Source organism: Ovis canadensis, chromosome 18, assembly GCF_042477335.2.
Source record: "Ovis canadensis isolate MfBH-ARS-UI-01 breed Bighorn chromosome 18, ARS-UI_OviCan_v2, whole genome shotgun sequence".
In the NCBI taxonomy this organism is placed as follows: Eukaryota; Metazoa; Chordata; class Mammalia; order Artiodactyla; family Bovidae; genus Ovis; species Ovis canadensis.
In genome coordinates this window covers 61,469,768-61,493,472 of record NC_091262.1, presented here as the reverse complement: position 1 = coordinate 61,493,472, position 23,705 = coordinate 61,469,768, and the positions used below count along the sequence as shown (strand labels likewise).

General features: G+C 37.7%; 1 protein-coding gene across 1 annotated transcript in view; it reads right to left on the bottom strand.

Moving 5' to 3' along the window:
• Positions 1-23,705, bottom strand: part of TTC6 (tetratricopeptide repeat domain 6) — a 211,827-nt gene that overhangs the window by 73,130 nt on the left and 114,992 nt on the right. Inside the window, exons 10-16 of the mRNA XM_069558767.1 lie at positions 23,307-23,381; positions 19,749-20,122; positions 17,006-17,456; positions 16,586-16,715; positions 15,382-15,554; positions 11,623-11,759; positions 892-1,061 (exon numbers count right to left, since the gene is read on the bottom strand). Of these exons, the coding sequence (XP_069414868.1) occupies positions 892-1,061; positions 11,623-11,759; positions 15,382-15,554; positions 16,586-16,715; positions 17,006-17,456; positions 19,749-20,122; positions 23,307-23,381 (1,510 nt within the window). The remainder of the gene's footprint in view (positions 1-891; positions 1,062-11,622; positions 11,760-15,381; positions 15,555-16,585; positions 16,716-17,005; positions 17,457-19,748; positions 20,123-23,306; positions 23,382-23,705) is intronic.

The window sequence follows — 23,705 nt, the reverse complement described above, 5'->3', positions numbered from 1 at the left end:
ATAGAAGGGAGGACACTAGACTCCTCTCGGCACATAGGGTGGGCTCTGAGTTATTTTATTTGCATATTCATGGGAAGGGTGACTTCAGAAGTCAGATGGACTTAGAGATAGCAATAAATGATCATCTATTATTGACTTCCCCGAACAGCTGTCTATTCTCTTCCTAAGGGTCTAGGGGTTTCCTTAAGCTCTAGATTCTGCCTCATCAAGGATGTCGGGATTCTAACACTTTGCACCCGGGTTAACACAGCCATGTCTGGAGGGTTGAACCCTGGCTGGAAACAACTGGACACTGTTTACTGAGCACTTATTCTCTGTACAGAATTGTGCTGAACATACTTGTGGACCAAGAATGTACTGGTACAGAGTGGGGTGGAAACGGCCACTTTTGCTGTTGGCATCCTCTTACCGAGGATTCCCATTTTCAGTTTAAGGGTTACAAAACTCCGAATTTGACTAATCCATCGGCTGGGCCTATGGAGTGGGAACTCAACCCACCAGGAAAATTTACTATCATTTTAGCAAGATGACTAGGAAATAGGCCTAGATTTCCAGAAATAGCCTCAGAAGTTCATATATAGAAAGAGATTTCTTTGATATGATATTCTCTCTTTGTCCCTGTTATACACACGTAAACACGCACACAACCACACACACTAAAAGGGAATATTAGAAACACTTTAAGCTAAACTATTATAGCTTACAAATATAAACAAACACAGGTGCTATATAAATATACATTAGTGTGTGTGTATATATATATATATATATAAAACCATACAATAATACACATATTACATTAGTCATCCCACATTAGTATCCCACTCCATGAAAGTGAGCTGCTGAACCTCAGATTAAATCCCCATATATGTGCCATTGAAGGTGAAGTACCTGAAACACTATAATCCTGTAGCGCTCTAAGAGGGTTACTCTTCCTAAATAAGCAGGCTCTATAATACAATGCTAACCAGTTATTAGGATCTAAGTGAACTGCAATAGAAAGATCTTGAACTGCTTGCTTATAGAAGTTTCGTTTAAAATATGCTCTCCCTCGGTACATCCTAGAAAAAGAGAAAAATTCATTTTAACATGTACAGAAAAATATAAATTTTCTCTTTTTGGCAAACCTATACAACTAATTTTATATTTGAATAACAATTGGTGGTTATTTCCCTTTGCTTTTCAGGAAAGTTTAATCAAAATGTTAACAGCAAAAGAGATACAAACTTTTTATAAATAAATATATATAATAAAATGCTAATATTAATAATGTTATATATTAATTGTATGCTTATGAATTTATTATATTTCTTGTATCTATCAGAGAGGTGTGTCAATAAAAAAAAACGAAACACCAAAGGTACACCCAAATAAATGGGAGATTTCTCTATCTACACGCATTAAAGATATTGCATCAGTTTCATGAGTTGAATTCTTTCTCCATTAATTTCTGACTTCAGTACCTAAATTTTCATTGACCTCAATCAACGCTGAAAATCTCATCTTCAATCAATTAATAATGTAAAGCAAACCAGCTTTTATAAATAAAATAAAAAAGGCAATTAAGGAAAAACCGGAAGAATAAGCTACTAGGCTGCCTGCTCTGAAGACATTAAACCCAGGGGGAGGGAAAGAGATGCTCAAGAAGGTTATAATAGGAAAATAATGATAATTTGAAATAAAGAGGGCAGCCAGTAACAGAGGCCTTTCAAAAGCACCAAGACTCAGGATATTTTATACTGGAGCAAAATATTTTTTACCCCACACATAAAAAATGTCTTATGTACCTTGTAATAAACATAAAATCTTACATTTATTTTTAATAATTTCTATTTGTTAAAAAATATTAATTAACTTTTAAGTCTACATATGATTCTGAACTTAAAATCTTACAGAATAAATCTTTAGTAATATTTTTTGTAGGACGTCATCTACAATGTGTTTGAAGAATTAAGTTATATCAATTCTTCAAAAATACTGACATTCACATCTGTTGCTTCTTTCATTTCCACTGCCTCAATACTGAAGATTCTCATCAGATCACACCTAGGCTACTATTTTATCCCATTCCTGTCTCTAGAGTGCTAAGATTTGATCATCAGATAATAAAGATCAAGGGGATCTTCCCCACCCAGGGACTGAACCTGCATCTCTTGCATCTCTTGCACTGCAGGCAGATTCTTTACCAGTGAGCCAAAAGGGAAGTCCTTTCTGTAAGTAATCTCCTTCAAGTCAAGAAGCAGACAAACAATATAACAATAACTAGGGAAGAATTTTTAAAGAGCTTCAAAAAAGTTTGCCCTCCCTTCAAATGGCTGCAAGGTGGGATAGTTTTATAATTAAATTATTTCAAACTTTCAAAGAACAAAAATTATCCTATCCTAAAGGACGTATTTCTAAGAAAAGAAAAAGGTAAAAGACTTAATTCATTTTGAGAAAGTAGCCAGTTCCTGAAATCAAAATCTGACTATATGAAATCAGTAAACAATTTTACTATGAATATAGATGAAAATTTTAAAAATTTAAAAGACAAATTCAGTATAGTTTAATAACATTCAGTATAAAAATATATGACGGCCAAGAGGTTTCAAAATTAGAAGGCTTATTACCATGAAACTCGTATAAATAGATCATAGGAAAAAATTTAAACAGAAAAAAAAGATATTCCCTAAAAATAAAGAATAAATGGCTTAAAAATTAAAACTGCAATGTTTGTTGGCAAAAGCCAAAGTCACTTTCATTAATTTCAAGGAATAAAGACTATTTTATCACTAATGTTACAATAAGGTTAAAGTTGATACAATGATAAAAAGAGTTGGGAGACTAGAGTAGACCAAAACAGGTAGAATAAGAACTCTAAAACTCCACTTTTCCACAAAAGCAATGAATAAGATGGCAAAAACTGTCAGAATCAATTTTTTGGAACTCTGAAATCTATTTAAAAACAGAACCACCAGGGAAATGCTTAATAAAGGAGGACAAACTGCCGAATTTTGGTAAGGGTGCTCTGTGGTGTTCTAACTCACCCTGTATTTCCCTCCCCAATTTCCCAGGCCCATGGTGGCCTTCAAGACAACCACCTGCCTTCCTGATGCAGGTTACTAGTACCAGAGGGAACAACACAAATCTTATTCTCAAAGAACTGTAGCTGTGTATTTTGACCTGTCTCCTGGATGGATCACTGAAAGACTGGCTCAAATGTTTCCCTGTTTTGACTGCCTTAGAGCTTTCTGGGGGCTGATGTGACTTCCTGGAAGGTATTTATCAAAAGCACTTAAAGGCAAATGTATCAGCAGCTGCCACTTGAGGCAAGGGATAACAGTCCGGACAAGCAACAAACTAACCAAAAACTCTGGGATGAAAGAAGCTGGAAAAGGAGATACCAGAGGGGTGAGGCCTTTAGAAAGTTTCTACATATTGCAGAAAATCTAAAAGCCACATGAAAACCCAAGGCTGGAAGCATGCACAGAAAAGACCTAAGTTCTCACCTCTGATTAACTCAGGCTCTGTGCAAGCAGGACACAAAAGCTCAGTCATTGAAGTCATCTGGACAAGCACTGAAAGAGGGCCTCATCAGAGCCAATCTGCTAAGACTGAGAGACTTCTTTTGTTTGATTGGTTGGTTTCTTCCAGGAGATTAAGAAAGTCTCAGTCAAATCACAGCTAACAATCAAGCTAACAGAAAAGAGACCTAAGTACTCACATATAACAAAGAATACACACTTTTAAAAATCTGTTCAGAAAAGTCACTAAACAAACCACATGAATGACAAGAAGCAGCAACAACAAACCCTGAAAGTTGAGTGGATGAAAATGATATCCTGAAGTGCTATATCATAATATTCAAAGTGACTACTTTTCAACAAAAAATTACAAGCAATGCAAATAAAAATATGACCCATTCACAGTATAAAAAGAAATTAATAGAAATCATCCCTGAGGGCATCCAGACATCAGACAGACCTATATTCAACTATCTTAGTCAGTCAATCACTTTAGTCGCTCAGTCGTTTCCAACTCTTTGAGACCCCATGAACCACAGGACACCAGGCCTCCCTGTCCATCACCAACTCCCAGAGTTTACCCAAACTCATGTCCATTGAGTCGGTGATGCCATCTAACCATCTCATCCTCTGTTGTCCCTTCTCCTCCTGCCTTCAATCCTTCCCAACATCAGGGTCTTTTCAAATGAGTCAGCTCTTTGTATCAGGTGGCCAAAGTATTGGAGTTTCAACATCAGTCCTTCCAATGAACACCCAGGACTGATTTCCTTTAGGACGGACTGGTTGGGTCTCCTTGCAGTCCAAGGGACTCTCAAAGGAGTCTTCTCCAATACCTCAGTTAAAAAGCATCAATTCTTCTGCACTCAGCCCTCAGTATAGTCCAACTCTCACATTGATACATGACTACTGGAAAAACCATAGCCTTGACTAGACAGGCCTTTGTTGGCAAAGTAATGTCTCTACTTTTCAATATGCTATCTAGGTTGGTCATAACTTTCCTTCCAAGGAGTAAGCATCTTTTAATTTTATGGCTGCAATCACCATCTGCACTGATTCTGGAGCCCAAAGAAATAAAGTCAGCCACTGTTTCCACTGTTTCCTCATCTATTTGCCATGAAGTGATGGGACCAGATGCCATGATCTTAGCTTCCTCAATGTTGAGCTTTAAGCCAACTTTTTCACTCTCCTCTTTCAAGAGGCTCGTTAGTTCTTCTTCACTTTCTGCCATAAGGGTGGTGTCATCTGCATATCTGAGGTTATTGATATTTCTCCCAGCAATCTTGATTCCAGCTTGTGCATCATCCAGCCCAGCATTTCTCATGATGTTCTCTGCACATAAGTTAAATAAGCATGGTGACAATATACAGCCTTGATGTACTCCTTTTCCTATCTGGAACCAGTCTGTTGTTCCATGTCTAGTTCTAAATGTTGCTTCCTGACCTGAATCCAGGTTTCTCAAGAGGCAGGTCAGGTGGTCTGGTATTCCCATCTCTTTCAGAATTTTCCACAGTTTATTGTGATTCACACAGTCAAAGGGTTTGGCATAGTCAATAAAGCATAAATAGATGTTTTTCTGAAACCCTCTTGCTTTTTTGATGATCCAGAGGATGTTGGCAATTTGATCTCTGGTTCCTCTGCCTTTTCTAAACATCTGGAAGTTCATGGTTCACATATTGCCAAAGCCCAACTTGGAAAATTTTGAGCATTACTTTACTAGCATGCAGTGGCTGTGCTTTGCTGGAGCAGCTGTGAAGAGATACCCCACGTCCAAGGTAAGAGAAACCCAAGTAAGACAGTAGGCACTGAGAGCGGGCATCAGAGGGCAGACAGACTGAAACCACAATCACAGACAGCTAGCCAGTCTGATCACATGGACCACAGCTTGTCTAACTCAATGAAACTAAGCCATGCCATGTGGGGCCACCCAAGACAGACAGGTCATGGTGGAGAGGTCTGACAGAATGTGGGCCACTGGAGAAGGGAATGGCAAACCACTTCCATATTCTTGCTTTGAGAACCCCATGAACAGTATGAGAAGGCAGAAAGATAGCACACTGAAAGATGAACTCCCCAGGTCGGTAGGTGCCCAGTATGCTACTGGAGATCAGTGGAGACATAACTCCAGAAAGAATGAAGGGATGGAGCCAAAGCAAAAACAACACCCAGTTGTGGATATGACTGGTGATAGAAGAAAGGTCCAATGCTGTAAAGAGCAATATTGCATAGGAACCTGGAACGTTAGTTCCATGAATCAAGGGAAATTGGAAGTGGTCAAACAAGAGATGGCAAAAGTGAACATCGACATTCTCGGAATCAGCAAACTAAGATGGACTGGAATGGGTGAATTGACCTCAGATGACCATTATATCTACTACTGTGGGCAGGAATTCCTTAGCAGAATTGGAGTAGCCACCATAGTCAACAAAAAATCTGAAACGCAGTACTTGGATGCAATCTCAAAAATGATAGAATGATCTCTATTCATTTCCAAGGCAAACCATTCAATATCACAGTAATCCAAGTCTATGCCCCAACCAGTAACACTGAAGAACCTGATGTTGAATAGTTCTATGAAGATCTCCAAGACCTTTAAGAACTAACACCCAAAAAAGATGTCCTTTTCATTATAGGAGATGGGAATGCAAAAGTAGGAAGTCAAGAAATACCTGGAGTAACAGGTAAATTTGGCCTTGGAGTACAGAATGAAGTAGGTCAAAGATTAATAGAGTTTTGCCAAGAGAATGCACTCGTCATAGCAAACACCTTCTTCCAACAACACAAGAGAAGACTCTACACATGGACATAACCAGATGGTAAACACTGACATCAGACTGATTATATTCTTTGCAGCCAAAGATGGAGAAGTTCTATATAGTCAGCAAAAACAAGACTGGGAGCTGACTGTGGCTCAGATCATGAACTCCTTATTGCCAAATTCAGACTTCAATTGAAGAAAGTAGGGGAAACCACTAGATCATTCAGGTATGACCTAAATCAAATCCCTTATGATTATACAGTGGAAGTGAGAAATAGATTTAAGGGACTAGATCTGATAGACAGAATGCCTGATGAATTATGAATGGAGGTTCATGACACTGTACAGGAGACAGGGATCAAGACCATCCCCATGGAAAAGAAATGCAAAAAAGCAAAACAGCTGTCTGAGGAGGGCTTACAAATAGCTGTGAAAAGAAGAGAAGCGAAAAGCAAAGGAGAAAAGGAAAGATATACCCATTTGAATGCAGAGTTCCAAAGAATAGCAAGGAGAGAGTAGAAAGCCTTCTTCAGTGAGCAATGCAAAGAAATAGAGGAAAATAATAGAACAGGAAAGACTAGAGATCTCTTCAAGAAACTTAGAGATAGAAGGGAACATTTCATGCAAAGATGGGATCAATAAAGAACAGAAATGGTATGAACCTAACAGAAGCAGAAGATACTAAGAAGAGGTGGCAAGAATACACAGAAGAACAGTACAAAAAAGATCTTCACAACGCAGATAATCACAATGGTGTGATCACTCACCTAGAGCCAGACATCCTAGAATGTCAAGTCAAGTGGGCCTAGGAAGCATCACTACAAACAAAGCTAGCGGAGGTGATGGAATTCCAGTTGAGCTATTTCAAATACTGAAAGATGATGCTGTCAAAGTGCTACACTCAATATGTCAGCAAATTTGGGAAACTCAGCAGCAGTGGCCACAGAACTGGAAAAGGTCAGTTTTCCTTCCAATCCCAACGAAAGGTAATGCCAAAGAATGCTCAAACTACCGCACAATTGTACTCATCTCACATGCTAGTAAAGTAATGCTCAACTATCTTAAATATGTTCAAATAGCTAAAAGAAACTATAAATAAAGAACTAAAAGAAACTAGGAGGATATCTCAACACATAGAGGTATTGTTGACTTAAAAAATGTTCACAACATATAAGTTGACAGTTATGTTTTATTCAGTAGGATTTTTTAGGACTTCAAGGTTTATTCAAGCTCAAGTAACCTTAAGAGAAGTGCTCTGAGGAGGCGAGGGGTTGGGGGAAGTTTATATAGAAGTTTTGCAACAAAGAGCAGGTGGTCTTAATGTTAAAAGATTATTATAAATTAAAGGAAAACCAGATATCTTAAGATAAGGAATTTAGCACTTTTCTATGTATGGAAAGATGTAAAAAAATAGACAGCCAATGGGAATTTGCTGTACTGCATGAGGCAGGGAGCTCAAATCCAATGTGACAACCTAGAGGGGTAGGATGGGGTGGGAGGTGGGAGGGAGGTTCAAGAGAGAGAGGTTATATGTATACCTATGGTTGATTCATGTTCATGTATGGCAGAAACCAACACAACATTGTAGAGCAATTATACTCCCGTTAAATAGAAGTAAGTTTTTAAAATATATTTTTTTTAAGTTTAGCTAGATTGTTATATTGCGAGGTCAATATACATTTATCAACTACATTTCTATATACCAGCAACAAAAAGTTTATAATAAAATTATACTAAAGTAGTATCTAAAAAACTAAGCAATATTGAATATATAGGAATAAAGAAAAAGATATACATAAGGCTTCTTTACAGAAATTATGAAATATTATTGAGCAAAGGGAATGAAGACATAAAAATATTTATCATAGGCATACATGAAAAGATTTAATATTGTTAGGATGTCAAATTTTCCCCTGCTGCTCTATAAATTCATTGCAACCCCAATTGAAATACAAATGAATTACCACGGAAGTTAACATGCTGATTCTGCTAACTTAAACCATACAAAACTGTGAAACTTTACTATTCTAATCAATAACGAAGTCAATTTTCACATAGTTTGCATGCCTGCTTAGTCAGTCAGTCATGTCTGATTCTTTGCAACCTCATGGACTGTAGCCCACACCAGGCTCCTCTGTGCATGGGGATTCTCCAGGCAAGAATACTGAAGTGGGTTGCCATGCCCTCCTCCGGGGGATCTTCCCAACCCAGGGATCAAACCCAGGTCTCCTGCATTACAGGCGAATTCTGTAACATCTGAGCCACCAGGGAAGTCCAAGAATAGTCTGTCCTTCTCCAGGGGAACTTCCCAACCCAGGAATTGACCCAGGGTCTCCTGTATTGCAGGCAGATTCTTTACCAGCTGAGCTATAAGGGAAGACCTTCATATAGTTTAACCCCATTCAATGGGTTTGGAAATGCAAACTAGCCAAGGGAAGCTCTGACAATTTTAAAAGATCAAAAGAACTGTTCTACTGGATTTCATGACTTACTATGAAACCACAGTATTTAAGACAGAATAGTATTGGTACAAAGGTAGATTTTTTTTTTAAACCCCCAAAATAGGGACTTCCCTAGCAATCCCGTGGTTAAGACTTCACCTTCCAATGTAGGGGGTGGTGGTTCAATTCCTGGTCAGGGAGCTAAGATCCCTCATGCCTTGTGGCCAAAAACTCAAAATATAAAAAAACAGAAGCAACACTGTAACAAATTCAATAAACCTTTAAAAGTGGTCCATATAAAAAAAAAAAAACTCAAAATAGAAAAAAGGACTAAGAAAGAGATCCACCATACCTGGATCTTCATTTCCTACAAAGCTAACACTATAGAGCAATGGGAAAGTGACAGGCATTTTATTAAATGTTGCTGGGAAAATTGAATATGCATACAGAAAAGAATGAAATTTGTTCTCTGCTTCACAGCATATACAAAAATTGATTCTAGGTATACTGTAAATCTAACTTTAAAGGTAAAATAATAAACTTTCTAGAAGATCAGACAGGAGAATATCTACATGACATAAAAGTAGGAAAAACTTCTAATACAGATAAAGCACTAACCTTAAAGAAAAACATGTTATTCAGTCAGATCATATTGTATTACATTTAAAAACTGTTTACCAAAAGACAGTATTTAAGGAGGGCAATGACAATCCAGAGCCAGAAAAAAATAATTGCTATAAATATAACCAAAGGGCTCATATCAAGAATATGTTTTCATTCATACAAATTAATAAAGAAAAAAGACCAACAACACAAAAGCTATGGATGACAAGAAAAAGAAAATCCAAATGGTTAGTAAACATTAGTAATGAAGAAAATGAAAATTCAAACTAAATAAGATAATACTTCATACCCACTAGGATGGCTAAAATTTGAAAGTACCCAGTGCTGGCGTGGAGCCTCCACAACTACTGGGAGTACAACCAGTTTGCAAAATTAGTTTGGTGCTACAGCTGAACAATTGCATATCCTATGAATTAGGCATAGGAATGCAGGTATCCACTCCTACTTGTATACCCAATCAGTTCAGTTCAGTTCAGTCGCTCAGTCGTGTCCGACTCTTTGCGACCCCATGAATCGCAGCATGCCAGGCCTCCCTGTCTATCACCAACTCCCGGAGTTCAATCAGACTCGCATCCATCGAGTCAGTGATGCCATCCAGCCATTCGTCCCCTTTTCCTCCTGCCTCCAATCCCTCCCAGCATCAAAGTCTTTTCCAATGAGTCAACTCTTCCCATGAGGTGGCCAAATTACTGGAGTTTCAGCTTTAGCATCATTCCTCCCAAAGAAATCCCAGGGTTGATCTCCTTCAGAATGGACTGGTTGGATCCCCTTGCAGTCCAAGGGACTCTCAAGAGTCTTCTCCAACACCACAGTTCAAAAGCATCAATTCTTCAGCGCTCAGCCTTTTTCACAGTCCAACTCTCACATCCATACATGACTACTGGGAAAACCATAGCCTTGACTAGACAGACCTTAGTTGGCAAAGTAATGTCTCTGCTTTTGAATATGCTATCTAGGTTGCTCATAACTTCTTCCAAGGAGTAAGCGTCTTTTAATTTCATGGCTGCAATCACCATCTGCAGTGATTTTGGAGCCCCCCAAAATAAAGTCTGACACTGTTTCCATTGTTTCCCCATTTACCCAATAGATGTGCATATATGTATGTCATGTACAATAATGGCGAATGAAACCATATTTGAATTCATCAGTAGAATGGATAAACTGTAATATATTCATGTCACTGAATACTATACAAAAATTAAAATGAACAAACTGGAGCCACATGTACTAATACATAACATTCAATGAAATAATCTAGAGATGAAAGAACACTATCTTACAATTTTATTTATATAAAGTTCAAGGAAACAGAAAAACTAAACTAAGAATGTTTAGGGACACATGCTTGTGTGTTGAAACTATAAAGAAATGTTAAGTCAGGACACTGGTTACCTTCTCAGAGAGGCAAAGGCACAAGGAAGTGTGCTAGAAATGTTTCTTGAGCTGGTGGTGGTTATATAAGCATTTACATTGTGATGTCTTCATACTTTGCATCTTTTTGAATGCATACTTTATTTTACTATAACAATGCTGCTGCTGCTGTTAAGTCACTTCAGTCGTGTCTGACTCTGTCCGACCCCATAGACCGCAGCCCACCAGGCTCCCCCGTCCCTGGGGTTCTCCAGGCAAGAACACTGGAGTGGGTTGCCATTTCCTTCTCCAACGCATGAAAGTGAAAAGTGAAAGCGAAATCGCTCAGTCGTGTTTCACTCTTCACGACCCCACGGACTGCAGCCCACCAGGCTCCTCCATCCATGGGATTTTCCAGGCAAGAGTACTGGAGTGGGGTGCCACTGCCTTCTCTGATAACAATGCTAATAGACGACAAATAGGTATGACTATATAAACATTGTAAGCCTCCTCAAAACTAAATTTTGATTAAAAGAAAAACAACAAAATGGAAACGAATTATGCACAATAAGGTTGGATGAACAAAGTTTAATATCCAAGTTACAACCAGAAAGAATGAAAATCTATGTCAACAGTTCTCTGCACTGAATAAATACAGATATGAAAAGAAATCCAAAGAAACAAAATACAGGTCAATATTTTTAAAAATCGATAATGTAACTCGTCTTTAGAAAATGCAAATGAAACAACTCTAAATTATCACTTTTATGCCTTTCAGGTTGAAACGCTCACTACTCTTAGGGTATAGGTAAAGAGCTTCATACACTAGTAGCTCTAAAAATAGATTCACTATTTTAAAGGGCTGTCTGATGTTTTTCAAGCAATTTTCTTTCCTGAGAGCATATTTCAATTTTTTTTTTTCAAAAACTGTATCTAAAATAACTCTTACCTTGCTTGAGAATTTTGGGGATCTATTTTTAACAAGGCTGTAAAATCTTGTTCAGCTGCAATCCAGTTTTCATTTTCATAGTAGAACATCCCACGTTTAAATAATGCGTCTGTTCTTTTGGGATCATAAAAGATACACTACATGCGGCAGGGGGAGGAGGGAAGTCACAAAAACATATCATATTATGAAAAAAATAAGCAAGAAAAGTATACAATCCCACAGGAAATTAAATAACTACAACCCTGTTTTTAACTTCAGATTACATAAAAACAAACTAAGATGCCAAAAGTTTCAGATCTGCATGTAAAGACCATGCCTTTAAGGAAATCCATTTGTCATCAAATTCTAGAAAGGGGAGGTTTTATTAAAAACAAAAACCAAATCGAGCACATATAAGAAGCCAAGGTTTCTTCCCGCCAAAGTTTTTATTAATAAAACCTCATAAGTAATTATTCAACTAGAGTAGGATTGGATTATATTGTATCTATCATAGCATTTTATTCCAATTTAAGGTGACACATAGTAGACTACATTAAGGCTGATTCAATGAAATCAAATATGGGTTAAGTTAGCCCCTAAAATGGAGAAAAGAAATGAATTGGTAATGGCATCGCTCATTCATTTCACACTGACAAAGAAGACAATAAACAGACTAAATCATTGTAAACTCAGTTGTAAAGTTCCTTGCCTGTTGATAGTAGAGGGGAAATAGAAGCACAGCAATTATGAAGTATTTTTAAAAGAGGAAAAAACACACTAAAGATTTTGATGGTTGACCTCAAGCCGCTGCATTAGTCAATTTTTAAACTATTAATATCAGTGCTAGATAAAGGAAATGATCAGAAAAGATATTTTAACAACTTTAATATCTTCAAAAGAGATTTGTGTTCACTTCTATTCAAGAAGTTACCAAGTTATAACAATATTCTCTTGAAGCAAAAGAATGTCAAGTGTGTGGCTAACTATTATAAATTAAGAAACAGAGTAGTTGGGAAAATGAAAAGTTAAACTGTTCAAATAACTTCTAAATTGTACTAAGAAGCAGAATTTAGAATTAAAACTCAGAAGTGCAAGGTTACAATTCTGCTGCAATCAGTGGAATATCTGCCTGACTATAGACTCAGAACATAGGCTAGCAAAAATTCACTCCCTCAAGGGGTTCTCTGATATCTCCCAGTCAAATATAAATTGCCCCCTATCATCAATAAATATTTCATTTGCTAAAGGGAAAGGAAAAGAGGGAAGATAGACCCATTTGAATGCAGAGTTCCAAAGAATAACAAGGAGAGATAAGAAAGCCTTCCTCAGTGATCAATGCAAAGAAAGAGGAAAACAATAGAATGGGAAGGACTAGAGGTTTCTTCAAGAAAATCAGAGATACCTTGGGGACATTTCATGCAAAGATGGGCTCAATAAAGGACAGAAATGGTATGAACCTAACAGAAGTAAAAGATATTAAGACGAGGCGGCAAGAATACACAGAAGAACTGTGCAAAAAATATCTTCACGGCCCAGATAAGCACGATGGTGTGATCACTCACCTAGAGCCAGACATTCTGGAATGGGAAGTCAAGTGGGCCTTAGGAAGCATCCCTATGAACAAAGCTAGTGGAGGTGATGGAATTCCAGTAGAGCTATTTCAAATCCTAAAAGATGATGTTTTGAAAGTGCTGCACTCAATATGCCACAAACTTTGGAAAACTCAGCAGTGGCCACAGGACTGGAAAAGGTCAGTCTTCATTCCAATCCCAAAGAAAGGCAATGCCAAAGAATGCTCAAACTACCGCACAATTGCACTATTTCACATGCTAGCAAAGTAATGCTCAAAATTCTCCAAGCCAAGCTTCAACAGTATGTGAACTGTAAACTTCCAGATGTTCAACCTGGATTTAGAAAAGCCAAGAGGAACCAGAGATCAAATTGCCAACATCCACTGTATCATAGAAAAAGCAAGAGAGTTCCAGAAAAACACCTATTTCTGCTTTATTGACTATGCCAAAGCCTTTGACTGTATGGATCACAATGAACTGTGGAAAATTCTTCAAGAGATGGGAATACCAGACCACCTTACCTGCCTCCTGAGAAATCTGTATGCAAGTCAAGAAGCAACAGTTAGAACTGAACATGGAACAACAGACTGGTTCCAAATCGGGAAACAAGTACGTCAAGGCTGTATATTGCCACCCTGCTTATTTAACTTATATGCAGAGTACATCATGAGAAACACTGGGCTGGAGGAAGCACAAGCTGGAATCAAGATTGCTGGGAGAAATATCAATAACCTCAGATATGCAGATGACATCACCCTTATGGCAGAAAGTGAAGAACTAAAGAGTCTCTTGATGAAAGTGAAAGAGGAAAGTGAAAAAGTTGGCTTAAAACTCAACATCCAGAACTCAGATCATGGCATCTGGTCCCATCACTTCATGGCAAATAGATGGGGAAGCAATGGAAACAGTGACAGACTTTAATTTTGGGGGCTCCAAAATCACTGCAGATGGTGACTGTAGCCATGAAATTAAACGACACTTGCTCCTTGGAAGAAAGCTATGATCAACCTAGACAGCATGTTAAAAAGCAGAGACACTACTTTGCCAACAAAGGTCTATCTAGTCAAAGCTATGGTTTTCTCAGTAGTCATGTATGGATGTGAGAGTTAGACTATAAAGAAAGCTGAGCATCAAAGAATTGATGCTTTTGAACTGTGTTGCTGGAGAAGACTCTTGAGAGTCCCTTAGACTGCAAAGGAGATTGAACTAGCCTATCCTAAAGGAAATCAGTCCTGATATTCATTGGAAGGACTGATGCTGAAGCTGAAACTCCAATTCTTTGGCCACTTGATGCAAAGAACTGACTCATTAGAAAAGACTCTGATGCTGGGAAAGATTGAGGGCAGAAGGAGAAGGGGATGACAGAGGATGAGATGTTTGGATGGCATCACTGACTCAATGAACATGAGTCTGAGTAAGCTCTGGGAGTTACTGATGGACAGGGAAGCCTGGAGTGCTGCAGTCCATGGGGTCGCAAAGAATCAGACATGATTGAGCAACTAAACAGAACTGACCATCTTTATTTCCATCACAGCATTCATCACAATTAGTAACTATATATTACTATATATATATATTTATTTCTTTAATATTTGTTCTTTATACTATAGGCTCCATGTAAGCATGAAACATGTCTGTTTTATTCACCAAGACCTATCGATTTTATTACCCAGTGCCTTAGGCAATAAATATTTGTGAGTGAATGAATGGATGAATGAGTAAGCCAGTAAGCAGTCTTTGAAAGCAGACAGGTTTACTGCAGGAGAAAATCACCAGATCTCAGTGTCAAGAAGTGGAAAATTATTTTCTCCACTGAATAGAAGAAGCACCTATTAAAGAACCTGCAAAGGTTTCTTTATTCACTGCTTCATAATCCAAAAGAAGACAGCTGGAAAGTCAATGCTCCCTCAAAGTTTCCTGAATGCTCCCATACCCAACTCTGATGGAAATCCATTCATTCAAAAATATCATTGATGTATTGTTAATATCAATTCCACTAATGAATATTCTAGAATCTAATCTAAAATTAATTAATTTTGACTATATAACATATGAAAGAATTTCAACAATTTGTTATAAATTAGGATATCATGCTCTAAAATATATAAATATATAATTAGATAATTTGTATTTATATAATTATTATTTTATATCATATTCTAAAATATACAAATATATAAAAGGCTGCATTATACGTAATACAGCTTACTTTAGAAAAGTCATCAATGGCCAGCATTTTGTTTTCTGTTTCATACATCTCACCCCTCCGGAAGTACAAATCAGCTTCCGTGGGCCTGCACTTGATTGCCTGAGTATAATTTAGAATTGCCAAAGTAATTTCATTTTTTTCTCTGAAAATTTCTGCTCTTGAAAAATATGCATCTAAAGAAAATTAATAGGGTAAAATTTAGTGTTACAGTCTTAAATTTTAAGAGATTAATCCTTCACCCTCCAAAAATGTAATCTTAGAAAAGTGTATCTCTATTCTACTTTGTCATTTAATACTTGTTCTTTTGTTCAACAATGCAAAATTCATGTTCACAGACTGGATAAATATTTATGTTAAAAGTGTTTTCAATTTCATTAACAAAAATTACCTTTTACCTTTTTATAAAATGTCTCATAATCTCTTTGTTCGTAGTAAAAAGTTATGGACTTTTAGTAGAGATCAGCACAGAGTTAAAAAAAAACATTTATTAAGCTCATTATATTTTAGTGGTATGTTGTGAGTGTTGGAGATACAAAGATGAATATGACATTTTCTCATTTCTCAAAAGTTCCATACCTAGTCATTCAACTTGATTAGAGAATAGTACATAAACACAAAGCTATCTTTTTCATCCAATCATATTCTATCCATGGAATATTTTTCATCCATCTTAGAAGTCTTAAGAATGGTAAAGAATCTGCCTGCCAGTGCAGCAGTTTCAGGAGACACCAGTTCGATGGCTGGTTCAGGAACATCCCCTAGAGGAAGAAATGGCAACCCACTCCAGTATTCTTGCCCAGAGAACCCTATGGAGAGAGGAGCTTGGTGGGCTGTAGACTATGGGGTCACAAAGAATTGGACACAACTGAGCAATTGAGCACTCACACATGCAAAATTACTACAACTCTAATTCAGACTAAATTTGTGAATTATTTCTATAAAAATTGTAAGCTTATCTTACAAAATAAGCAGTAAGAAACCAATTTATTGTAATGTATATCAAGGACATTAACATTTCAAACTATGATAAATATTTTTTAAAACAACAGGATCACAAAAGAGTCCTATATTTACAATATCAAGAGTAAATTTAACTTAGGAAAGTTACAAACATTTGTGGAGACTTATATGTCTTAAATTATGTATCTTTATATCACTAAATAACCAAAGCTTAGGTTAAGATATAACTGCACAGACAACCCACCTGCGTTATTTTTATTGTATTTATTTATAAAATTCAAGTCATCCAAAGCTTCATTAATTTTGTCTTGGAAAAGATAAATGAAATGTCGGTGCCAATAGGCATTGAGGAACAATGGCTCCAAGAATATAGCCTAGAAAATAGATGTATAAATTCAATTTAAATTGATTTAAGGGAAGAAAGCCTATCAAATAAACTTTCAAACATTGCTGACTTCAACAGCTTTATATGTGTATAATATAATATGATGCCTCTGAATCTGACAAAATCTAGTGTTTTTAAGGCTAATTATTTGAAAATGTCAAAATTTTCTAATCCTATATACATAATACAAATGTTCATTATTCAAAATTCTAGTAAAAGTTAATATATAATCATAAGGATAAATTGTTAGTATTATTATTTCGATTACATAAAACTTACTTCCTGTAGATCATTCATGGCACTCTGTAACTTTCCCAGTTTCCTATAAAGAGCTCCACGCCTACAGTATAAAAATGCAGGATATTTCTTCTTACTATTTATTTCTTCAGTCAAGATCTCCACTTCGGACTCATAATGTTTAATGACTGCTAGAGGAAGACCACAGGTCAAAGAATCACTCAAGTCCAGCTTTGCTGATTGTTTCACTGTTTCAAACGAGTCTTTGTCAACAGATATTTTAACTCTCGAGGTTGTCTTCTTTTGCTTAAACTGAGACACCATCTCAGGAGCCCATGTTTGAGGATCATTATGTTCTAGAATTCTTTTAATTTGGGCACTTTTGTCAAAATTTAAATCCAAAGGTACACTGGGACACCGAAGTACACGTTCATATTGTGGAATTCTGAGCAAATATTTCTTCTGTCCAGGAAGGATTCCATGGGACAGTGATCTAGTATGCAAAAGGGTGATTCTTAAATTACAGAAATATAATTTTTATAACCAATAAATCAACTCAGTGACAAGTACTATTTCTCTGTTATCAAAATAAAATTACATGTAAAAGAAAAGTGAAAGTGAAGTTGCTCAGTCGTGTCCGACTCTTTGCGACCCATGGACTGTAGCCCACCAAGCTCCTCCATCCATGGGATTCTCCAGGCAAGAATACTGGAGTGGGTTGCCATTTCCTTCTCCAGGGGGTCTTCCCGACCCAGGGATCAAACCCAGGTCTCCCACATTGCAGGCAGACGCTTTAACCTCTGAGCCACCAGGGTTTTATGCAAACCAAGTCCTGCTGTTCGTTCATTTAGATCGTGTGAAGAATCTATGCTGAGGTTAGGAAAGCAGAAGACTGTTATTAAAGATACAGCCTCTGTAAAGAACTGAATAAGGGATCAGTGCTCCTTCCAGGCTTAATTTATATCCCTACCCCCAACCAGACGAAATACAATCTCCAGAGAACTGAGGAGTTAAAACTTGATGTGCAAAAGGAAATGTATCCAAATGGTTGGCAAGGACAAGAACTTGAGGAAGCAGGAAGAAGCAAAGATTTTACTCCATAGCAGACCAACAAAAAGACATCCCAGACGTCATCCCAAACTTCTTTGGCTATCAAATTAGCTGACATCTAATACGCTTTCAAATGCTATGTTTCTAGGATCATCTCCGCAAACTCTCCATTTCCCACACAGTTTTCATTCAGTAGCATTCATTGTATGCTGGTGCTGTTATAGCCACGTGAGAGAACAAACACGCTCTATTGGAAGGAAAAACAATTAAACCCCATCATTTCATAAATATTTACCAAGTGTGTACTATGAGAAAGGCCTGTGCTAAGAGAAGGAGAATAAAAGTGAGAAAAGTCAGTATCCTTCTGCTTCCTTACTCAGTGACACTTCTCACCTCTCTCCACACTCCAGTGCAAGCCTCCATCATCTCTTCTGTCTAGAGTACAATAACATCTTAAATCCCTGCTTGTACTCTTGGTCTCACCCATTCTCCACACGGCAGCCAGCATGTTTTTTTTTTTTTTTTAAACAAATGTAAATCAGATCATGTCACTCCCTCCAAGAGCTTTCCCTAGTACCTAGAATACAAATCAAGCTTTTCACCATGGCCTACAAGACAACACGATGAGACCCCAGCAAATATCTCTAGTAACACTACTCTCTCGCCTCCCACTGTTCCAGGCTTAGGGCAAGCCTCAAAGCCATTGCATTTTCCAGTCCTTCTGAGTGGCTGACTCCTTCTCAATTCCTATTTCTGGTCAAAGGTCACCCTAGAAAGACCATCTGTGCCAAACAGATCTCGTTTCCACCTCCACATTTATCTCTATTCTCTACCTTGTCATTTGCCCTGGAATACTAGTCTGTACAGACTATATACATAGGAATACTTGCTTTCTTCTAATCAAGTATGTTCAATTAGGAGCCCTGAAAAGAGAGTTCAAGCGAAGTATTTATTCCTCCGGGCCCCTCCTGAAAGGTTGCCTCAAACTGGCCATGATCTTTGACCAAAATTCACTACTTCTTTCAAGGAAATCCTTTTCATAAAATTCCTTTCTTCCAGGTTCTAGTAATCATTCTCTCTTTTTGTCCTCTCATACTGAGGGGTAGAGACTGGCTCTATTATTTCTAGCCCCAGGAAAGCACTCTATCATTTGTGATTTCCCTATGCCCACATCTTTGTAAAATACCCTTTGTTATACCTGTCTAGAATTATTCTAAATTGAGAGTGCTATCTGTTTACTTCTGGGACCCTGACTGATAAATTAACTGGCACCAGAGATGGGCCCAGGAAAAGCTATGGTTTAGTCAAAGCTATGGTTTTTCCAGTAGTCACGTATGGATGTGAGAGTTGGACCATAAAGAAGGCTGAGCACTGAAGAACTGATGTTTTTGAACTGTGGCATTGGAGAAGACTCTTTAGAAAAGACCCTGAGGCTGGGAAAGATTGAAGGCAGGAGGAGAAGGGGACAACAGAGGACAAGATGGTTGGATGGCATCACCAACTCAAGGGACATGAGTTTGAGCAAGCTCCGGGAGATGGTGAAGGACAGGGAAGCCTGGTGTGCTGCAGTCCATGGGGTCGCAAGGAGTCAGATATGACTGAGCAACTGAACAACAACAAGAGACAGACCCAGGAAATATACATACAAAAGGATCCTTCAATGAGTGAATTATAAAACTAAGGCCCAAACCATAATATATTTCTTAAGCTATAACAAATGTTGATTAAACAAGACCTTTCAAGAGTTTTTGGAGGCTTGGATAACTCATCATACACAAGTGTAAGTTTACTGAGTCTCAGTCCTTTCCTCCGTCTCATCTTCTTTTTCTTGGGATAAACAATGTAAGTAATGCCAGCTTGTCGAGATGCTTCAATAAGAGTGAAAGACAGGTCTCTTGAACCATATCTGCCGCGCATGTAGTCTAAGATAGTATCTATACTTTCTTTCTCAGAGACAGATTCCTTAGCTTCGTTTTTCTCAGTCATCCAACGCTCCAACTCCTTTGCTTTTTGAAGCTTCACCTCTTTTATATTGCTTTGCATGTCATCCTGAAACTCTGATAGAACTATGGTCTCGTCCTTATTCAACTCAACTGCAGATTTTACTCTCTTATTCATAAGAAAACAAAAAATCAAAAAACATAAAATCAATTTAGTTGCTATACATTTAAAATTAATTCAGTTATAATTACTGTTAATTTGGTCACTATTGAAAAATTTCAAATCATCTATTCTTGATGTATTTCAAGAGAGCTTATAAGTTAACAGTGGGTTAGTTAAAGCAAAGTACAATAATTTGGTCACATGACATTTCATTAGCTATATAAAAATAACACTATAAAGTAGATATGAATTGTGATTTTATATATTCTTAATTTAAAGAGAATGCTCTTTACATATCCAAATAAAGTATGTGCTCTACTTTTAGTTTAATGCAAAAAAATGGTGAGTGAAGTGAAAACTGCTAAGTCATATCCAACTCGTTGCTACCCCATGGACTGTATAGTCTATGGAATTCTCCAGGCCAGAATACTGGAGTGGGTAGCCGTTCCCTTCCCCAGGGGGTCTTTCCAACCCAGGGATTGAACCCAGGTCTCCCACATTGCAGGTGGATTCTTTACCTACTGAGCCACCAGAGAAGCCCAGGAATACTGAAATGGATAGCCTAGCCCTTCTCCAGCAGATCTTCCTGACTCAGGAATCAAACCGGGGTCTCCTGCATTGCAGGCAGAGCAAAAATTATTGAAATGCCCCACCTTATTACATCAATTTGTAAGTCTATTTTCAAAAGCACCTTAATAACACAGAATTCCTATACTTAATATTCAGTTATTTTCAATTCAATATTTATAGGTTTACATAACAGGATTTCAACCTAACATTTTATCTAATCATTAGAGAATCAATTTTCAATAATAATACTAATATTACAATACATTAATGAATAATTTATAATAATTATGCATTTGTACTTGAAACTCTAACATTCATTACAAATAAAAGAAGAGATTAGCTTCAATCCTTTGATATAGCATTTCTTACCTATTGAGCTATTGTCAATAAATAATTGCATTTAATTTTGCTAGTAAATAATTCATTATAGAAATATTTTTCTTAACAGTGAATATAGACCCAAATTCCAAACCCAAATAACAATTCCATACAAGCTAGTGGTATATTTTAAAATGTACTAAAATGTAATAGAGATACTGACCTTCTCTGTGACTTACTATATATACTTACCCCATGTCAAGAAACTGTATTTAACTCAATATGGACTTAGAACAGAGAACAGAGAAATACCAACTATAGAACACATGTATGTGTACATATGTGCTTATATATATATATATAAGCACATATGTATGTACCAAGAAAAAGTGGAACGTGCCTGAAAAAAGTAAAACAAAATTATTCTTCTAATAATTTTTCTGGTCCCTTCTCTCTTCTCCTTCTGGGACCTCTATAATGTGAATGCTATTCTGCCTAATGTTGTAACAGAGGTCCTTTAAGGTAGCCTCACTTTTTAAAATTCTTTTCTCACTTTGCTGCCTAACAGCGATCTCTGTTGCTTTTCCTTCTTGCTTGTCGATTCATGCTTCTCCTTCATCCAGTTTGCTGTTTTAACTCTTCACGTATATTTTTCAGTTCAGTTGTAACTTGTGTTCAGTATTTTCTTATATTTTCTGTCTCTTTGCTGTTCCCACTGTGTTCATCCATTCATCTCCCAAATTTGGTGACCATCTTTTGACCATTACGTTGAACTCTTTACAAACACAATCCTGTCTCTGCACTTGGCCTGATTCTCGGTGTTCTATACAAATTAGGCAAATCAGCACCTCTCCTAGGCTTGAAGGAGTCTTGAGTAGGAAATGATCCACGGGACCCAGAAGCACAGTCTCCCCTGGCACCTGAGCCAGGTTCTCCAAGGGTGCTCCTGTGGGTGTTGTGTTCACCTGTCAGTTATTGCAAAGCTGCAGCTGCTGCACAGAGAGAGCAAGGCTTGGTGCACTTGCTCATCCAGCCCAGTTGTGGCACAGCTGCTGCGGCACAGGTGGGTGGGACTTGGGGCACTTGCCCTGCATGACACAATTGCATCACGGGGTTTGCAGAGTTTGGTACACTCACCCAACCCAGTTCCAATATAGCTGCTGCACAAGGTATGTGCTGGAGCATGCCCATTGGCACTAACAGGTTACAGGGAGAACACCAAAAATGGCACCCACCAGCTCCCTCATCAGTAAACTAGAATGAGATTTAAAAATGGTGCCTACCAGCACATCTGAAGTCCCAACACGTTTCTGCCTCTCCAGCAGCTGCTTTAATTTCAGTAAGTAGGTGTCCCTCACTTATGATCTATGCTTTGAAACGGTTAGCCCACTTTGCAGTCCTGGCACACCAGGGAACCAGGTCACCAGGAAGGGAGGGCTTCATGAACTCCCACCATTTCTTCCATCTTCAGTCTCTACGCCTTCTGCAGAGCTTCCAACAGTGCTACATTGGGACAGAGCATCTGGACGTTCACAACCTGGAGCCACTGTGAGGAGGGCCCACAGAAGAATATACCATTTTCAGTGGAAAACAAGTGAAGGTTACTAATTATGATGACTTTGCTCTTTGGGTCTGGATTTGTTGCATCTTTCTCTACAGTAAGACACCAACTGCTTAAGAAGTAATCCATGAGACAGACATGAAGAGGAGCATATTAAGAGGTGCAGTCTCTGAAGAAAGGATTAAACTCTCAAACTCAGCATCCTAGATATGTTTGTAAATAAACTTACAGCATAAAACAAACTGTGAGCTCAATGCAAATGGTAGATCAATATATAAGTGACTTGACTTATATACTAAGTAAAGTCAGGGTTTCCCTTGTGGCTCAGCTGGTAAAGAATCATCTGTAATGCGGGAGACCTGGGTTCGATTCCTGGGTTGGGAAGATCCCCTGGAGAAGGGAAAGGCTACCCACTCCAGTATTCTGGCCTGGAGAACTCCAATGGGGTCGCAAAGAGTCGGACACGACTGAGCGACTTTCACTTACACTTTTCACTTTCAGGTAAAGTCAAAGTATGACTATGAGACACTTCCAAGAGATGTTGAAAACCTTAAATTGGCACTATGCACAACAATCTTACAGAGGCCACCAATTCCTCAGTTAAATCCAAACGTTCAATCAACTCTGTATGAATCAAGTGATCATGCTATTTTAGGAAAGCAAACAAAAAGCATAGGTGGTGATTATTACTAGAAATGTGAACATTTCCTTTCAGTAACAAAAACTGAAAAATTATCCTACCTTTAATTGAGTAGACTGTGTGCTGAAATGTTTTTGGATATTTTCAAATGATGCAGCTTTTCTCAGGAAAAAATGCTGTAAAATAGTCAAATGACAAATATACATTGACTCTATATACTATTTGGTAAACTAAAATATCAGATGACAATTGGCTAGTGATAACTGAGTAAATTAGAGTAAATGCAGAAATACTAATTAAAATACAGGTTCTTACTGATTTTGAAATCACTATGTTCACACATAGGGTCAGAACTTAAAATCCATCAATTTAGTAGCAGTTGAGTAGTTCAGTTGCTCAGTCGTGTCTGACTCTGTGCGACCCCATGGACTGCAGCACGCCAGGCTTCCCTGACCATCACCAACTTCCAGAGTTTACCCAAACTCATGTCCATTGAATCC